Below are 18288 nucleotides of genomic sequence, written 5' to 3'. Positions count from 1 at the left end.
TTCACAGTAAGGAACAGCAACTACCATCATCCTTAAAAAAATCTAATGAGTAAAACATACAAGTGTCCCAGGGACATTTCAAATGAACGAATCCAATAAACAAGCTCCCTTGCTAAGTGCTGCTGAAAGAAACAGCAGCACTGGTGCCTTGGCAGCCCTGAACAGAGCCAAGCATCCATCTCATTCACCCAACCCCCCATTTCAGATTGATAGCACCAAGGCCCAAAGCCAGCCACATAACCACACAGTCAGCAGCAATTCATGATACGCCAGTGTCGTTCACTTTTACCTTAAACTGTGGTTTCTCGGAATTCGTTAGTAGAATATCACTGAATAATCTGAAAGGAAAGAAAAGTTCAAGCTGGTGTGTTATTTCCAAGAGACAGACAGGATCAAGAAGAGAATGCAGCATTACCACCATCCCCTCCACTGCTGCTTATTCTTTGCACTAAGACAAAGTGGATTGGACCAATTTCTGCTGGTGAGAGACAAGCTTTCGCGCTCACACAGAGCTCTTCTTCAGGTCTTTGCACTGGCATGTATATGGTGCTTTTCATCCAGAGGGTCATAATGTACAAATAGCAATCCTCCCTGACACGTAGCCACCTCTGATGTGGAACATGCAAGACTAGCTAACAGCTTTAGGAGGAGACCAAGAGAGACACTGACAGCTGAAACAAGGTAATTTTAGTTAGGCAGACCAGACTCTCCCACAGCCAACTCTCCCTTTGCTTAAAATGGCATAACGACTACAGGGATCAGGTGGTTTTTTTGGGTACACTGCATCTAAAAGATCACTCCTCTTTGACAAGAAGCTCTCTCTTTGCACAGTCATTATATATTCAAAGCAATAAAGAGCAAGGAAGACATCTGAGTAAAGCTTCACATTTCCGTTTACCTGGATTTTAACACTCCAGTTAAAGTAATTGAACAAGGAAAAAACATTTCATTCAATCCCACTAGACAGCAGCAACAATACAAATGATTAATCCTCTTTTCAGAGCACAGGGGAAGTACACTAGAGGGCAATGTTGTTATAATATTCCTATTTTCAGACTATTTCCAGCTACTTTCTATTTCTTTTTGAAAACACAGTAGAAGGTTGTCCAGTGAAATGTCAGAGTTAAATCCCCTGTGACCAATAGTTTAGAATTTTGACACTATTGCAGATCACCACATGTTTACACAAAAGTGATGAACTTCTCCAACATCCCAGATCCAGACACTCAGGAACAATAGTAGGTAGAAAATTCAGAGAAAGGTGTGATAAAGTTGTCAGAGTCCCTTTAAAACCTACTTGTGAATTTCTTCCCCACTCCCCCCGACCCCCGCTTTTTAATTATGTGCCCTTGCCAAAATTAAACAAACTCTTTCTACAGAATAGAATTTTATTCAAGGAGAGAGAGAGGTTTATTTTTTATTGTATTGGCATGTATATGAACCCAGAACCTACACATTCCAAATCATGCTGCATGTACACATCAGGTTAGACTGGACATGGATGATCTTCTCTAACTCATGACCTTTATAAATTCTTACACCAATACCATTTCCCTATTGTCAGATTTCTGTTTATTTCCTCTCCCCCTCAAATAAAAAAAGAAGACGACAAAAGACAAGACTGCACTGACCCTTTCCCACCAGAGAATATGGAACTCTACAACACGCCCCAAAATGTGTGGCAAGCTACACACCGGGGGACTAGGCCACAATTCTAAAGGACAGAATATTACACTTTTGCCCACTCCCTATTTTGAGCACAAACATTGAACAAAGCAATAAAATCTACTTTGTTAATCACATTGCAGGCTCACTGCCAATCAAATCTATTAAGGATCACTTCTGCATTTTAGATGTTTTCTTATCCTCCCTCCATGTACTTTTGCATGTGTTCGTAATGGATGGCTGGGCCTATTTAAATAATTACAGCAACATGCTCTGTACACCGGGCTTATATTTTTCAGGGTTAATTACTTCCCTTTTTGGGGGATTTATTTTTAGCAATTTGAATTTTATATAGAGGTCCAAAATCAGAGGTTTTCAGGGCTCTCTTTGAACACCCTATAATAAGTAAGTAAGTATGTATATAATATAATATTATATATTTACTCATTACAGAAATAAATACTGTAATGAATAATCTCTTGTAATGTTCCCTGGCATACTTTAACGTAGAACCAATTTAAATAGCACTATGCTAAAGTGCACTAGGGAACTTTTAGTGTACATCAGTAAGATCTACATGGACCAATTAACATGCAGCACATTAGTGCATTTTAGAAATCTCACCCGAGTGTTCCATATTACTGCTCTATATAGACAAGCCCATAGATCAAGAAACCATTTCCAGTGGGTTTTTTTGATAAATGCCAATTTTTTCTTTTTTTAATAAAATAAGGAGTGTTTTATGGTTGTTTATTAATTAAAGTTGAAAAATCAGAAGTCCTTCATTAAAATGCAAACACCACCTGTGTGGGTGAATGTATTATATGCTACAATGTAGCAAGGGTCAGAATAATTTAAGGAACATCGTCCATATTTTACAAGTGACGTACATCAAATAAAGTTAGACCATTAATGCTCTCATTTAGGAGAGGTTATTCCTCCCACCAAAAAAACCCTTTATTATGAATGATGAGAGCACAGAGAAAGCTTTGCTCATATTAATATAATTAACAATACTAAAGTCTACAAAAAACAAGGCAACGAGAACTTACGACATCTGTAAGATCTTGGAGACAGCTGGCATACCATTCTTTAGGGCCTCACAGGAGAGTAGGGATTCCAAAACAGCCACTTTAAAAAGGAAGGAAGGAAGGAAGAGAAAGAATGGGCAGATTTTTATACAGCAGGAACACATTTGCTAACATTTTTATCCCGAACCAAGGAAAGCAGATTAGGCACTGTTGTGTAACACTCCCTAACTAACCTTTCAACTAAAACAGTTCAGGAGCAGTAGATATTACTTTTACCAGATGATCAGAAACTGTGTAGTAAAGAAAGAATAATAAAGCAACTCAGTGTATCTATGTGCCATATATATTTCTTCAGGGAAAAGGCATCTCACAAACACAGAAACGTACAGGTATGGTACATTTTCTATTGTAGTTAATTTAGTAAATAAATTATCCAGCCTCAGAACTCTCCTTCTAAAGCTACAAGACATATTAAGTAGGTTTCTAGTATAGTCAAATATGTCCTTTATAGTTGGATTAAAAGAAAGGCAGACAATTGAAGTTACTTTAAACAGAGACTAATACCTCCCCAATAGTATACTGACCGACTGATGCGGATGGAGCAGGAGGGAAGCCGTCCACTGGGATTGAATCTGGAGGTCTCCCATACGTCATTTCATACAGTAAGTGACCAAAGCAATGTACATCAACACCTTCTAAAGTCTAGGAAGACAAAAGCCCAGCTTGCTAGAATCAAGCAATTTTGCACATTTCAGTTTCAATATTTACAATGCTCCATTAAAGAAGGATGGACTTGTGGTTAGGGCACAAGACGGAGATACGGGTTCAATTCCTAGTTTTGCCACCAAACTGTGTGACCTGGGGCAAGTCCCTTAGTCTCTGTGCCTCAGTTCCCCATTGATAAACATAATCCCAATCCTCTCATGCTTTGCCTATCTTTTCTATTTAGATGCTAAATTTGGAGGAGGGGAAGAACAGTTTTACTATGTACACAAACTGCACCTAGCCCAAATGGCTTCTCTAATAAAATAACCCCTTCACAAGTCATCTATTTGGCATTTTCAGTTGCAGGTGACAATTCAGCTAATTAACCTAATAATTGACCTATTTTCTGTTCACACAACCCTTATTTCTACAAAACATAGATTTTTGAAAACCATAATACTGAAAGGAAATCTTGAGCTAGCGCATTTTTCTATTATTCAAACAGTAAACACAGATTGAATATACTATATATACCCATACCACCACACACCCCACTGATTTCCAACTAGCCAATAAGTAGATAAAAAGGACTATTTGTACAAAATACCAGAGAGTTTAGTGCATTTGGCTTAATTTTAGCATAGTGAACTAAGTGTTAATAGAGGATGTTCACTGGCTTTTAGATTTATGTTAGTAGCAGACATATCTGTGGCTGCACTTATTGGCTAAGACTTTAGTAAGTTTTGATGGCACTGACAGTGAATATAACCGTGAACTTTTGAAAGTTTCTTTGGCAACTCAGTACAACTGTTGAACAAGGTCAGCAGCTGTCCCATGTGATACCTTATGTAATTTATTACAATGAGTACTTGAGGGCAAGGCAACATACCAGTTAAACACTTGCAAGTTCTACAACAGGGCAGATTTCCCAACAGAGGGGAAGTTAGGTCTAGCTTCTCTGTAGACACAGTCTACTGTTGATGTGCAAATCAACAGCTGAGAAATAATAACCTGCACCAACCCCTGCCCAACTTATGAGTTTTCAAGAGCCAGACATCTACATAATGTCTCTAGTCCATCCATCTTAGAGAACATTCTCTATTTCATTCCAGAGAGATATATGCTAACTTGAGCAGATGCCTACCGAAGTCGTACTTTCTACAACAGCATTAAGGTCACTTTTCAGGGTTGATAAACTATTGTAATATCTTATTGTCAAGTACAAATTGTTTTACTATCACCTCTACGATGATTTTCACGTAGGAAATATCTATTTATTGCTTTATATTTTAAGTGACTTACATTAATTTTCCGAAATTGTGTAAAATACGATCGATAAAAGGATGGGAGTCCCAGCAAGGAATTCTCTAGATCCAGCAACCTGCACGTATCACCGTCCAACATCACGTTGGAGGAATGTAGATGCCCATAAGGAAATCCTTTTTCATGCAAAAATTTTAATACCTGAAAGATCAGCGAAAAGTGTCACTGTGAGGACATCTGTTTGGACGATTGTCAGATAATGTTTGAAGTGTACTTAAAAGACTGCACAATGGATGGACCAGCTCCCCAGACTCTGGATCTTTCATTTTCCCCCATTCAGCTCCCATCTTCTAGCCACATGGTCACAGAGTCAAGCCACCTTCTACAGCTCTTCATTCAGATTGGGACTGGCACCACCTGTATGATATCACTCCTCCCTAGACCTCACCTGGTGGTTTCCCCAACCCATCAGGCGCTAAAGGTTCATGTTCTCACATTCCTCTCTAACAACTGTTTCCTCTACCCACTTCAATCAGAAGTAGAGATTTAAAAGGATGCTGCTGACTTTAATTTTTTCTTTAAAATTTACTGATTCGGAAAAATTCCAGTTTCTGATGGAGCACCCTTTTAAGTACTAGAGCCTGATTTTTTCAAAAGTTACCCTTATTAGTGCTTTTATGGATCCCTACTCCTGTCTATATTTATGGGTCTTTCCGGCAAGAAAAAAAGGTAGTTAACTTAGTCCCCAGCGCAGCAAATGGATCCACGTGGGCAGGCTCTGCACAGGTGCAGAGCGCCAGTTACATCACAACGGGGGCTCCATGCCAGGATAATGGTCTGCACACAAGGATCCAATTGCAGGATGGAGACCCAACTATCAGGGCTGGCTCCAGCTTTTCTGCCACCCCAAGCAGCAAAAAGAGTGGTGGCATTTCAGCAGCAGCTCAATCGTGCCACTTCTTCTGCGGCAGTTCGGCGGCGGGTCCCCCCCTCTTCCTCTTTGGTGGCAACTCAAAGAGGAAGAGAGGGAATGAGGGACCTGCTGCCGAGTTTCCGCTGAGGACCCGGACGTGCCGCCCCGATACCGGATGGAGTGCCGCCCCTTTGAATTGGCCACACCAAGCCCCTGCTTCCTCCGCTGGTGCCTGGAGCCGGCCCTGCTAACTATATAGGGGACTACACTGAACTGACTACACACAGTGTGGCCAAATGTACAAAATAAACTAACTTCAAAAGGATACAACATTTTTAACTCCCTTCCATTAGAATAATCCAAGCTGTTAATTAGGAGATTTTCAAGCCGTTAGTTATGAGGATATTAACCCTTTAGTCACAAATGCATTTTAGACAGTAAAAGGAGTTACCTCTAATATTTGTCTCCCAAATGTTTTTATTTGCTGAAGTTCAAGACCTTGAATTTTTTTGGGATTGCAGTACTTCTTCAGGAATGGGTCTTTTGGTTTTGCCTTTTTTAAAAAAAAAGTACACAGCTATTAATGAACATATAAAATGCCATGCTCGTACTAAGCAATTATAAAGAAGAAAACTTAAGTACTCGATTTACTCAACATAAAAAACTCTTTATACTATTATTAATATACACTCTAAAGACCATAAAGTAAAAAAACATGGCAGAGCATTTTGCTAAAAATCAGTGCCATTGTACAGTACCTTATAGATAAGGTCCTTTAGTGTTCCCTTCTCATTGAATGGTCTAATTACCAGTGCCGAGGATTCATTGGCTGTGGCAAAAGTGACTTTGTAAATGTAGGGATGCTGCCAAAAGAAGAAGCTATTAAGAAGATTCATACATCTTAATGTGGATTACAGTAAATTCATGCTAGATTCATTTACTAGAGAACAGATATCCTGAAGTAATATCATGCATTTGAATTATTTGTTTATCAAAATGACAAGCCAGAGTCTGTAGTCACATCTGCTTAACGGACCATTACTTTAGTCTTAACCAAGGGCAAACATAGCAAGGATTTTATTCAGCTTCCACTGAAGTAGACAGGAATCTTATTACTAATTTCAGTAACAGCTGGATCAGGCCCTAAATTAGTAACTCACACACAGGGACGTGCACAGGAATTTAAATCTAACTGAATTTGAAGCAGCATGTTCTGTGCTCCTGCCGCAGCCCTGGGGCTGGAGGAGCTTGCTTTGCCCCCTCCAATTATTGGGGGGGTGCCCAGGCCCCTGCTTGCCCTCCCCCCTCCCCCCCCCGTGCACACCCCTGCCCACATATGATAAAACAGATGTACTCCAACTGGAGGTGACCAAGCACAGGGGAATTTGGTGGGCATCAGGGGAAGTTAGGAAGTTGCAAACTTCATTACCTGCTCTCTTTCTCATGATCTCTTACACTGCAGTCACTAGCGTGTTGATAAAAAAGATTAAGGGTCCAGTCCTGTAAACACTCATGCCTGTGAGTAACTTTAAGGGGAGTTTAATGGGACTATGCTGCATAAGATGTTACTGTAGCTGTGTTGGTCCCAAGAGATTAGAAAGACAAGGTGACTGAGGTAATCTCTTATATTTGAACCCACTTCTGTTGGTTAGAGAAACAAGTTTCTGAGCTTACACAGAGCTCTTCAGATCTGGGAAACTTACTCACACTTGGTCAACACCACACACTTACTTTGGTATAACTGGGTCGCTCCGGGGTATGAAAAATCCACACTCTTGAGCAATGTAGTTATACCAACCTGAACCCCCCCATATAGACAGCACTGTGATGGCGGGACAGCTTCTTCCACTCACATAGCTACTGCCTCTTGCAGAGTCATTGAGCTGACAGGAGAGCTCTCCCCCATTGGCTTAGATTGTCTTCACCAAACACACTACAGCAGCGCTGCTGCATGGATGTACATTTGTACCATAGACCTGCCCTTAATGTCTCACAGCTAAATACAAGATGGAACAGATCGTTTAGTGTAAGTAAGTAGTTGAATGGTCCCTTGAAATACATGTTAAAATGAAGTGGCCTGTTATGTTCCCTATGACTGAAGGAGTATTAATGGGCCAGGTCACCTTGAGTGGTCCCTTGAAATATGTATTAACTATTTATGCTAAACCATCTGTTCCATCTTGTGTTCACCTTTGAGACACCAAATGTGGTTATGTTTACATTAGAGCACTTACAGCCTGCACCACTGTAGTGCTTCTGGAGAAGACGTTCTCAGCCAATGGGAGAGAGCTCTCCTGTCAGCTTAATGATTCCTGCCTCCATGAGAAGCAGTAACTATGTCAGTGGGAGAAGCTCTCCAGCCAACATAGCGCTGTCTACACTGGTGCTTAGGTCAGTATAACTCACTTTGCTCAGGGGTGTTGATTAATCATCTGTTATACTGAAGTAATTTGTAGCAGAGACAAGGTCTAAGTTTCCCAGACCTGAAGAAGAGCTCTGTGTAAGGTCAGAAGCTGGTCTCTCTAACCAACAGAAATTTGTCCAATAAAATATATTACCTGAGCCACTTTGTCTCTATTTATGCTGGATAAAGTTACTCATGGGTTTGTGGGCTCAGACCCTAGATTTGCATATGAGGTAGTTCAAGATTAAGAATTCACAGCACTAGTTTCATAACCTTTTCAGAAATTAATATCACTCACTAGAGTAACTCAGTGCAAGTGGGCACTATTTACTTTCTGCTGACAACTTTGCTTGCAGGATTGGAAAAAACAACCATTCCCATTTAAAACTTGGCTGTAAGAATTAGCCCCAAGGTGACAGCAAAAAGCAAGAGAGTCTGAAAGCGGAGACAGGCTGCACAGGACTCCCTTTGGGGTCAGCAGATACCATTCCTTATTCAGATAGAGTTACTACGATTGGATCCTGCCATGTGGTGTTCCCTGGAACATCGGAAATAAGAGCACTGCCTCCAGGCTACTGACAGATTGCAGACAGAGCACAGAGGATCAAAACACATTTCACGGATATCCATTAGATCCTCAGGACATCTGATGAGTTGTTAAACAATTAAATGTATAGACAGCACTATTGTGAGAGCCTGAAAATCTTGGACATTTACAATCCAAGCTGATGCTAACTCAAAGTATTATGGAAAGCTAGGAAGAGAAAAAACACAGCCGCCATGACTGACATTTCTGGTACTGCTACTTTCCTGGGTGATTACATATTACCTCACCAGGGTGCAGGAGGCTTAACTAGTGTTTGCAAAGGCTTTGAGCTCTTCAGATGAAAGCAGTTTTATAACAGTACACAATATTTTTATATTCGACTGCATACACTTTTTCAGGATTAGTCCTCATCAGGGTTAGTTTTGGGTTGGCTCAGTTTAAGAGTCAGCAAGGCAACACTCACAGAACAAGAAGGAAGAAGTTTCACAGCGCACTGGAAGTCTTTATCAGACAAGTATTTATCAGGGCCAAAGTCAGCCTAGAAATGAATACAAACAGTAAGGCATCAGCTGACTAATATACAGAAAAAGATGGAAGGATTTTCACTTAGTTTGCTCACAAGTTACTAAAACAGCTGCTTCTTAAAAATTTACCTCTAGAGTAAAAGAGGGCAAATTCCAATGCAAGGTAATGCTTTATACATTATGAAAAGAAAAATTCTAAAAGCTAAACTAGCTCACAAGTGGTTCACACTGCCACTTAGAGCTGGATCCCAAGCACCCAAGTTTACATGTTTCTGTAATTCACAGGCAAGATCTGATAAAACACTATGAAGTTAGGCTTCACTAAAATAAGATCTTGAGGATGAACTCAAAACATTTATTACTTTTGTTGGGGATGAAGGCAACCACACAGAGGGGTTTTATAATGCTGCTTTGACTAGTTCATTTATAGTGATCTTGAAGAACCTGAAAGTGGGATGAAATTTAAGATCCAAGCATACCCAGCTTAACATTAGTCGCTCCTTTGGTTGATTCTTACTCTTCATTAAGAAATACCTCTTACGTATTCGCCAACCTAGAAGGAAAAAAAGTTTTCATTTTTGTTTTTAAAAAAGCTACTGAATCATGGTAGGGTTTATGGGCTCACTCTCTATTATGCTTCTCCAATAAGAAAATTCTTGTAGATTTACAAAGATCTCCATCACTAGGGCATTATACCAACACATACCAAAATTATGTCAATGTGGAAAGATACATACATAATTTAAGGTTTCAGAGTAGCAGCTGTGTTAGTCTGTATCCGCAAAAAGAACAGGAGTACATCCGAAGAAGTGGGCTGTAGTCCACGAAAGCTTATGCTCTAATAAATTTGTTAGTCTCTAAGGTGCCACAAGTACTCCTGTTCTTTATACATAATTTAAGGTTTCAATGCTTAGTATGATCAGTGGTAAGACTCCAAATTCTTCATCAAATTCAGTTCCATATACATAATGATAGTGCTCTTCTAACTTGGCTCAAACTGCCACCATAATTCTCCATTTTAATTAAGTCTCCTTCACAAAGAGAGACACCCCCTCTCCTTTCCCCTCCCCACCCCACCAGAACAGTAACATGGCAGCCATGTCTCTCCTTGACCAGAGACCCAAACTGCCCATTTCTTACCTATATCTTTTAGTGGCTCTACCACCTCCCACTTTGGCTCCGACCGGAAGAACATCGAAACATGCTGTAAGGCAATTTCTGCAAAGAGATTTTTAAAAGTCTGTTAATTATACACATATTGCTGAATGTTCAGAGTCAGAAGCAAACTCCAGGGATTTAGGCTTTGCTTCACACGTAACAAGGCAGCAAAACTGTTTTTTCTATTAAAGTAAGTCACAAAACATGGCTAAAAAGTGTTTGAGCTTTTAACCTGAAGTAGTTTAGATCTTCCAAGAGAAGAGTGTAAATCAGCTGGCTTAGGGAACACAAAACTTCATGCGCTAACATTTCCTCTGCACTAGAAACGGGCCTAAGCCACAAGATCCAAGACACCCCCAGAGACAGTTCAGATCCAGATCCAAAGCTCATGGTTTGGATTTCCCCATGTCTGGTCTGCCTCACAACAGGACATTTCTTTGTTATTCACCTTTATGCCAAATTTTAAAACCTTACATTAATTCTGCCATTACCATCTCTGGAGATATTTAAGAGTAGGTTAGATAAATGTCTATCAGGGATGGTCTAGACAGTATTTGGTCCTGCCATGCGGGCAGGGGACTGGACTCGACCTCTCGAGATCCCTTCCAGTCCTAGAATTTATCTATTTATTTTACTTCTTGCTGCTCTGCTCCTGCAGAGTAACAGGGGCTGACTAGTGCAAAGGCACTTCCTTCCCTGCAGACATTCTGCTGGCAGCATCCAGCGAGCAATTATGAAAAAATGAAACCAGTCCAGATCACTTGAGACAGACAACACTCCCCCACAGCTGGAAAGGCAACTCTGTTAGGAGTTCATAAGGGGATTTAAGAGAAACAATCATTAGGGAAAGCAGGCAAACAATGAAACTTCTCTAATGTCACTGATCTTGACAGGGACAAATAGTGCGAGTGAATAAGGATGCAGGGTTTTAGATTTTATTTGACCTGTTGTGTATTATTTTCCTGTGACCATTTGTGGAAACGTGCTTGGAGAAGAGAAAAATGGTGCAACAGTCATTGTTTATTGGTACCACAGTAACTTAAAGTAATGCCACACTAATGGGGTCTGCCAAGATCACAGGCAGTGACTTTATCATTATTAATTCCCCTGGTACTTGCTGTAACAGTAATCTTGATGAACTTGCTCTGAATTAATATGGATGTCAGAATACTTCTTACAGGATCGCCACTATTTGTTCAGTGGTAACTAGATGAGCTGATATTTTAATGTATTACTTACATTTTAGGTCTCCTCCATAGCTTAACATAAATGTCAAAGAAGGTTTAGGGAAAGGCAGTTCACTGTATGCAGAGACAGCAGACACTAGGACAGGACTGGCCAAATTTACTAACCCGCAGAGCTGTATAGGACAATCTCCAGAAGTTCGAAAGCTGGGGCGTGCCTGAGGGGACTCAGCCCCACTCCTGCTGTGAAGCCCTGAGCCCCAGCAAGTGTGCCCCAAAGGGCTGAAGCCCCATGATTCCCCTCCTCACTGGGCATAAGCCCCTACCCTCCCCCCTGCTGTAGGGCAGGTATCTCAAGCTCCTCCCACCCCTCCAAGTCAGGTAGATGGAGAAGGGGGTAGCAAGCGGGGGGGCTCCGCAAGCTGCACTTTAACTGGAAAAAGAGTCACATACAGCCTGCAAGCCACAGTTTGGCCACACTTGCACTAGGATATTTCAGGGAGAGCGTGGACACAAATGAAAAATAAATAGCATGTTTCTGCTTTGGTAGGTTGTGCTTTTACGAAAATAAAGGTTTGCATTTCACAGTTTATAGGGGCATTGAAACTATACATTGTCTCTGGTATGGTTTTCCATTGGTTAGTGCTACAGGAATAAATTGTAGAATTCAAACAAAGGCAGCCAAGCAGCTTTCTGGGGTGGATTAGGCTATCATTTTACATCAACCTGGCACATCTTATAGGTCTAGGGTTAGGGTGACCAGACAGCAAGTGTGAAAAATCGGGACGGGGGTAGGAGGTAATAGGAGCCTATATAAGAAAAAGACCCAAAAATCAGGACTGTCCCTATAAAATCGGGACATCTGGTCACCCTATCTAGGGTTCACCAACAGAGGGGGTGCCTCTTGGTCATCTCCCCTTCCAGCTGCAATCACATAAGCCATTTCTCCTCCTAGTTGCAATCCTGAGGACCTCCCTCATTGTCCTTCAAAGCTACCTAACTGCTATGGGGCTAAACATGGCAACTATTATTGTAACTATTACTTACAAGGGGAAGCAATATTGAGCATATTTAATATATTTTCAGCCAGGGCTGGCTCCAGGCACCAGCTAAGGAAGCAGGTGCTTGGGGCGGCCAATACAAAGGGACAGCACTCCATCTGCTATTGGGATGGCATGTCCAGGTCTTCTGCAGAAATTCGGCGGTGGGTCCCTCAGTCCCTCTCTTCCTCTTTGAGCTGAGCTGCCGCTGAAGAATGGAGCGAGGCGACTGAGCTGCCGCCAATCGGCTATTTCCCCCCCCCGCTTGGGGCAGCAGAAAACCTGGAGCCAGTCCTGTTTTCAGCTTTCTTTACTGAAAGATAAGTTAGAACCAAGGAGAGAAGCCAGAACCATTTGGCTAGCAAGCTTCCTCCACAGGTGATCAGCAAGAGCTCTGAACAAGTTTGAGAGCTGCTGTCATTGTTTTTTTAGAATTTTCTGCATTTAGTATCTTCTGCAAGAACAGAGTTTTCAGTCAACAAGATCTGAAGAATATTCCTAGTCTCCCACAAAAGGATTTATTGCCAGCAGCTTTAGTATGGACAACAACGTTTAGAAAGTCCAACAGGAAAATCTTGTTTGGACAGGTACCATAAAATTCTTCCTCCTTTCATACTTGCCTGCTACGTGCTGGCCTATGGAGAAAGGGGAAAAACATACAAAATCCAGAAGCAGCAGTCCATGTTGAAGAAGGATTGGTTCCTAACAAGCTGGGTGAGCTCCCAGAATGTCAGTCAGTATGGTCAATTTATGATTAGAATTAAAACCATACACATGCACACTTCAATGTTTCCACCTTCCCAATTTATACTATGCACCTACCAACATTTCTCAAGGTGCAGGATCAGAGCAGGTCATATGCATATTTATGCATTGCCACAAAGTTACACAGATCAGGACACATTCCCTGTTCTGAAGAATTTAAAATCAAAGTAGAACCATAATACAATAATACACAAGTCTCTGACAAGTATCAGAGGGGTAGCCGTGCTAGTCTGGATCTGTAAAAGCAGCAAAGAGCCCTGTGGCACCTTATAGACTAACAGACATATTGAGCATGAGCTTTCGTGAGTGAATACCCACTTCGTCAGATGCATGTAGTCATCATCATCATCATCATCATGACTACATGCATCCGACGAAGTGGGTATTCGTCCACGAAAGCTCATGCTCAATACGTCTGTTAGTCTACAAGGTGCCACAGGGCTCTTTGCTGCTTTTAAAGTCTCTGACAGTGCTTTTCATCAGTAGATCTCACAGTGCTTTACCAAGAAGCAAACATCATTATCCCCATTTTACAGAGAAGAAAGTTGAGGCACAGAGAGATAAAGTGACTTGCCCAAGACCATCCAGCAGGCCAGTAGTCAAACAAAGAATAGAATCCACATCTCCCAAATGCCAGTCCATGGCTGTATGTGTAAGGTCAAACTGTACACATAGGACAAGACATTGGACAGCAGCCCAGGAAAAGACTGTGTAGCAGTTACTACTAATGTGAAGAAGACAGGAGGGATTACTGGCAGAGGTGGGTTTCAAGGAGGAATTTGGAAGAGGAAAGCAAGGAAAGTTGACACCCTAGGTAAATTCACTCACCCTTATTGGTTAAATGGGAAGAGTTTTACAGAGGGGTAAGCGTCTCTCACCCGCGTGTTCCCGTAAGGATGAGAAAGTCTATACAGCACTCTAGAAAAGGACTACCTTAAAAGAAAGCGAATTAGACATGGGGCTGGATGTCAGGACTCCAGGATTCTATTCCCAATGGCTCACTGTGTGCCCTTGGACAAATCACAACCTCTGCCTTAGTATCCCCATTACAGATGCACCACCTCTGTATAACACAGAGCTAGGCATGAAGAATGCTACCTGTGAAAATGTCAGCTACCCATGATGCAGTGGGCAGGAATTTGTGAGCTACGACAGCAGTACACAGTAATATATGGGGTCTCTATAGAAACCATGAGGAATTTGCACCATGGGCTTCACAAAGTACTCAGCAAAGCTGAAATCGTTTCCCTGCGTGTCTTCGCTCACTGCCCTAGCTCAGGTACACTAGTTTAAACTGCCCCTAGGTAGAATCTTATGTTTCCCCTGGTTACATTCCCTCATACGGATTCTCTTGATCCTGACCACTCTTTGTGGTAACTGCAAACTTGATAACAGTACAGTTAATGCACAGATCTGCTTCATGACAGACAGCATGTGGGAACTTCAGAGTAAATTCACTGCTCTATGCCACAGTATCACTCCTTAATAGGATTAATGCACAATTTATAAGGTGAGACTGGTCCTCTGTATCAGGAAGGAGTAAATTTCTCCTGTACCCTTCTCAGCAACTATTAGGCAAGTAAATTTATTACTGCATTTTTACAATCCTTCACTTACCAGTATAGTTTACAGAATAGTTGTTTGGATCCAAGAATTTCTTTACCAATTCACAATTGGACAGTATGTGATTGGTAGTGATGACGTTGAGATAGTTCTGGAGTCCCTTCTGTCTTTCAGCTATGAATTCACGATCCATATTCCCAATCAACTTTTTGGGAGGTAGAGGTAGACTTAGAGCCGAGATCTTTTTAAAAAAAAAAAAAAAAAAAAAAAAAAAAAAAAAAAAAAAAGGTAAGATAATATCAAACACTTCCTCTTCCAATGTCTCATGGCGGTAAATAATTGAGTCATAAAACACAAACACTAGTTTTGTGCAGTTCTAAGAACCAGGTAATTTTTAAAAAGTGAATATACAGAAAGTCTATATTGATATTTTGCTTTAAGTTCTGTGTTTGTACAGCGCTGAAATAGTCTGATATGTACTCTCATCTCACAATGTAGAGATTTGTATATGTACCACCACCAAAAGTGCCAGGAGATTTAAGTGCAAGAGACACATTAACAAAATGAGAATAAAGCATTGTGCTTTCTCAGCATACCTATGTCATAGCACAAACCAACATTGCATCCTAGTATATGCTCTTGGCAAACTGTCTTCTCTCCTATTTAACTTGTGCACAGATTGATAATAGTTTCTAATTCAACCACTACCATTATTGGGACTTAAAGAAGCTGGCAGTAAGGGCTTTTAACTTGCAGGTTCAATAATATGAGATATTCTTCACATCCCATTCTAAAATTTTTGCTGTGTAACATTATATAGGTAGAGCTGTTATTCTAGTGGTGGATCACTATATACTCCTTACCTACAAGTTGTGAGGCTTTAGTTAATGTTCATGAAGCACTTACAGCTCATCAGATGAAAGATGCTGCAGAAATGCAAGGTATTATTTTAAAGAAATCAAAAGATTGTGTTTGAAAAACAAGTGTAGGTTGAACAGTATTTAGATCTTCTTACATCATCTGACAAATAATTTATTTTGTACCCATTCTTTCCAACACATCCCTGTTCAGCAAATCAAAGCAGATGCCTGACAGTTACTGAGCCTTCATGGGAGAAATCCTGAAGAAACCAGGTGTCTGTCACAGAGGCCCATGGCGCCAGCTGGCAAAGGGTTCCCTATTCTGTAACAGCAACTCTTAACAGGCCTGACAAACTCACTACACCTATCAGAGAGGTAGCCAGGTCAGTCTGTATCAGCCAAAACAATGATGAGTCCTTGTGGCACCTTAGAGACTAACAAAGTTATTTGGGAATAAGCTTTCGTGGCCTATAACCCTAGCCCACGAAAGCTTATGCCCAAATAAATGCGTTAGTCTCTAAAGTGCCACAAGGACTCCTCATTGTTTTCGCTACTCCTAGCACACCACCACCATTTATCTGTAAAGAATATCATGTAAGATCTTAAATGAAAGCCAGGATCACAATGATCATCCATATTGTTGTGAAATGTATGCACAGATACCATGTCAGAAGTTGCAGGCACATATAAAATATATTCCTGAAAGCGTCTGAATCAAGGCAGAGTTGACAAACAGGTTTCTATCAGACAAAGGATGTATATTCATCTGTCTGCCCCAGTTCACATGCAAATCAAACAATGGAAGCTCTATTTGCATACGCAGTCAACATGAATTCAGCACACCAGAGAACAAGTGTGTGTGTGTGTGTGTGTGTGTGTGTTGCTGACTTTAGGAAGAACATAATGCATTTTGGGGACTATAAGGAGAAGAAAGCCTAAGGACACCCCTATCCTTCTCTGAGGAAGGATAGTGCTTGGGGATAGCAAACCTGGTATTTCTGGGAGTAGTGACAGGCTGGATGTCACAGGGGAAGACTTCAAGGGGGTTCAGGGACTGCGGTGCACCTATGAACCTGCAAAGCAAAGTGAGGGCTAGCTTTGGCTTGAGGAGACGGTACGACAGCGTTGTGTGTGCACAATAGCTACTTTTCTAAAGAAAACAGTTACGGCACTGGGGGGACACTTCCCCACACCACCTCCAAGTGCTCAACCCGGAAAGCGGAAAGAAGGTGGGAACTTTTGGTGGTTATGCCATCCTCATTTCTCACTGCCACCAGTTGGAAAAATAGAGACAGTTTAAAAAGCTGGAGGAAACTATCACTTTTTGCGAGAGGAGACAATGCCCTCAACCTTTCCCTGCTCCTCCCTTCACACTCCCTGGCATTATCAATGTTGATAAATGCCAAGTAATGCACATTGAAAAACATAATCCAAACTATCCATATAAAATGATGGGGTCTAAATTAGCTGTTGCCACTCACAAAAGAGATCTTGGAGTCATTGTGGATAGTTCTTTGAAAGCATCCACTCGATGTACAGCAGAGTCAATAAAGCAAACAGAATGTTGGGAATCATTAAGAAAGGGAGAGATAAGAAGACAGAAAATACCATATTGCCTCTATATAAATCCATTGTACGCCCACATCTTGAATACTGCATGCAGATCCGGTCGTTACCTAGTTAAAATAGGACCATATAGATCATTGTTGCAACCACTGTTATATATTTGCAACATATTTTGTACAAAATGTGGCATGTAAGGTCTATGGAAGGTTATGATTGGCTGGTTAGGATTATGCTATCTGGATGCATGTATCATTTTTGTATTTGAAGTTATGAATACTGGCTCTATACCTGGATTTCAAATGTTTGCTCCTGGGGTAACGCCCACAAGGTAGTCAGCCAGCACATCTTGGAGGCACTATTCAAATTAAGTGGGTCATCAAGAAACACTTAATTGATGATGCACCATGGGAGACGCCCAACTACACTGAATGGACTGTCCTGCAAAGTGCTGCTTGGGGTATAGTTAGTGGCTTCTACATGTCCAAACCTTCATGCGTGGACATGTGACCTGCCCAGATGACTCCAAACACTATCGTCTGCTGTAATTTTCCACTAGCTGTGCTGAGGGCTTTGTTTGAAACAGTAGGTTTTCCTCCACATGGCAGAAGCTATAAAAGGCTCTGGAAACTCTCCCCCCCCCCCCCCCCAATTTTGCCTCTTTTCTGCTCTGACCTCTGGCTATGAACATATATTAATGGGAGCATCTAACCAAGGGACTGAGAACCTTCCAATGATTTGGAAGCAGCCACAGATTTGACTTTGGCCAGCAGTTTATTCCATCACTGCTACAAGCCTGAACCAAGAACTTTGCAATTGTTGTATGTATTTGATTCCTTTAGCCAATTTTAACTCTAATCTTTCTTTCTTTGTTTTTATGAATAAACCTTTAGATTTTGGATACTAAAGGATTGTCATCAGCATGATTATTGGGTAAGATCTAAGTTGAATGTTGACCAGGGTGTGTGGTTGATCCTTTGGGATCAGAAGAACCTTTTATTTGAAGAGATTGGTTTTAAAGAACCATTCATCTCTCTATTGTTTTCAATGGTAATACAAGGACTGAATGCCTAGGGAAACCGCTTTTTTGACTTGTTAGCCAG

At 41.1% G+C, this 18288-nt stretch overlaps 1 protein-coding gene across 6 annotated transcripts in view; it reads right to left on the bottom strand.

The window, feature by feature from the left end:
• Positions 1 to 18288, bottom strand: part of PXK (PX domain containing serine/threonine kinase like) — a 51004-nt gene that overhangs the window by 14562 nt on the left and 18154 nt on the right. For 4 of the 6 annotated variants that reach the window (XR_008445655.1, XM_054034541.1, XM_054034542.1 and 1 more), the window contains exons 4-13: positions 14817 to 15003; positions 10193 to 10270; positions 9532 to 9605; positions 8992 to 9066; positions 6336 to 6440; positions 6029 to 6130; positions 4704 to 4865; positions 3281 to 3398; positions 2718 to 2796; positions 290 to 338 (exon numbers count right to left, since the gene is read on the bottom strand). Coding sequence is in view for 5 of the 6 variants with exons in the window: in XM_054034541.1 (XP_053890516.1) it covers positions 290 to 338; positions 2718 to 2796; positions 3281 to 3398; positions 4704 to 4865; positions 6029 to 6130; positions 6336 to 6440; positions 8992 to 9066; positions 9532 to 9605; positions 10193 to 10270; positions 14817 to 15003 (1029 nt within the window). In the remaining variant the exon portion in view is untranslated. Of the gene's footprint in view, positions 1 to 289; positions 339 to 2717; positions 2797 to 3280; positions 3399 to 4703; positions 4866 to 6028; positions 6131 to 6335; positions 6441 to 8991; positions 9067 to 9531; positions 9606 to 10192; positions 10271 to 14816; positions 15004 to 15625; positions 15645 to 17230; positions 17299 to 18288 lie in introns of those variants that run through there. The other 2 variants (XM_054034543.1, XM_054034545.1) reach the window with 2 other exon arrangements.

This window comes from Malaclemys terrapin, chromosome 7, assembly GCF_027887155.1.
Source record: "Malaclemys terrapin pileata isolate rMalTer1 chromosome 7, rMalTer1.hap1, whole genome shotgun sequence".
NCBI lineage: Eukaryota > Metazoa > Chordata > Testudines > Emydidae > Malaclemys > Malaclemys terrapin.
This window is presented reverse-complemented; position numbering and strand designations above follow the sequence as displayed.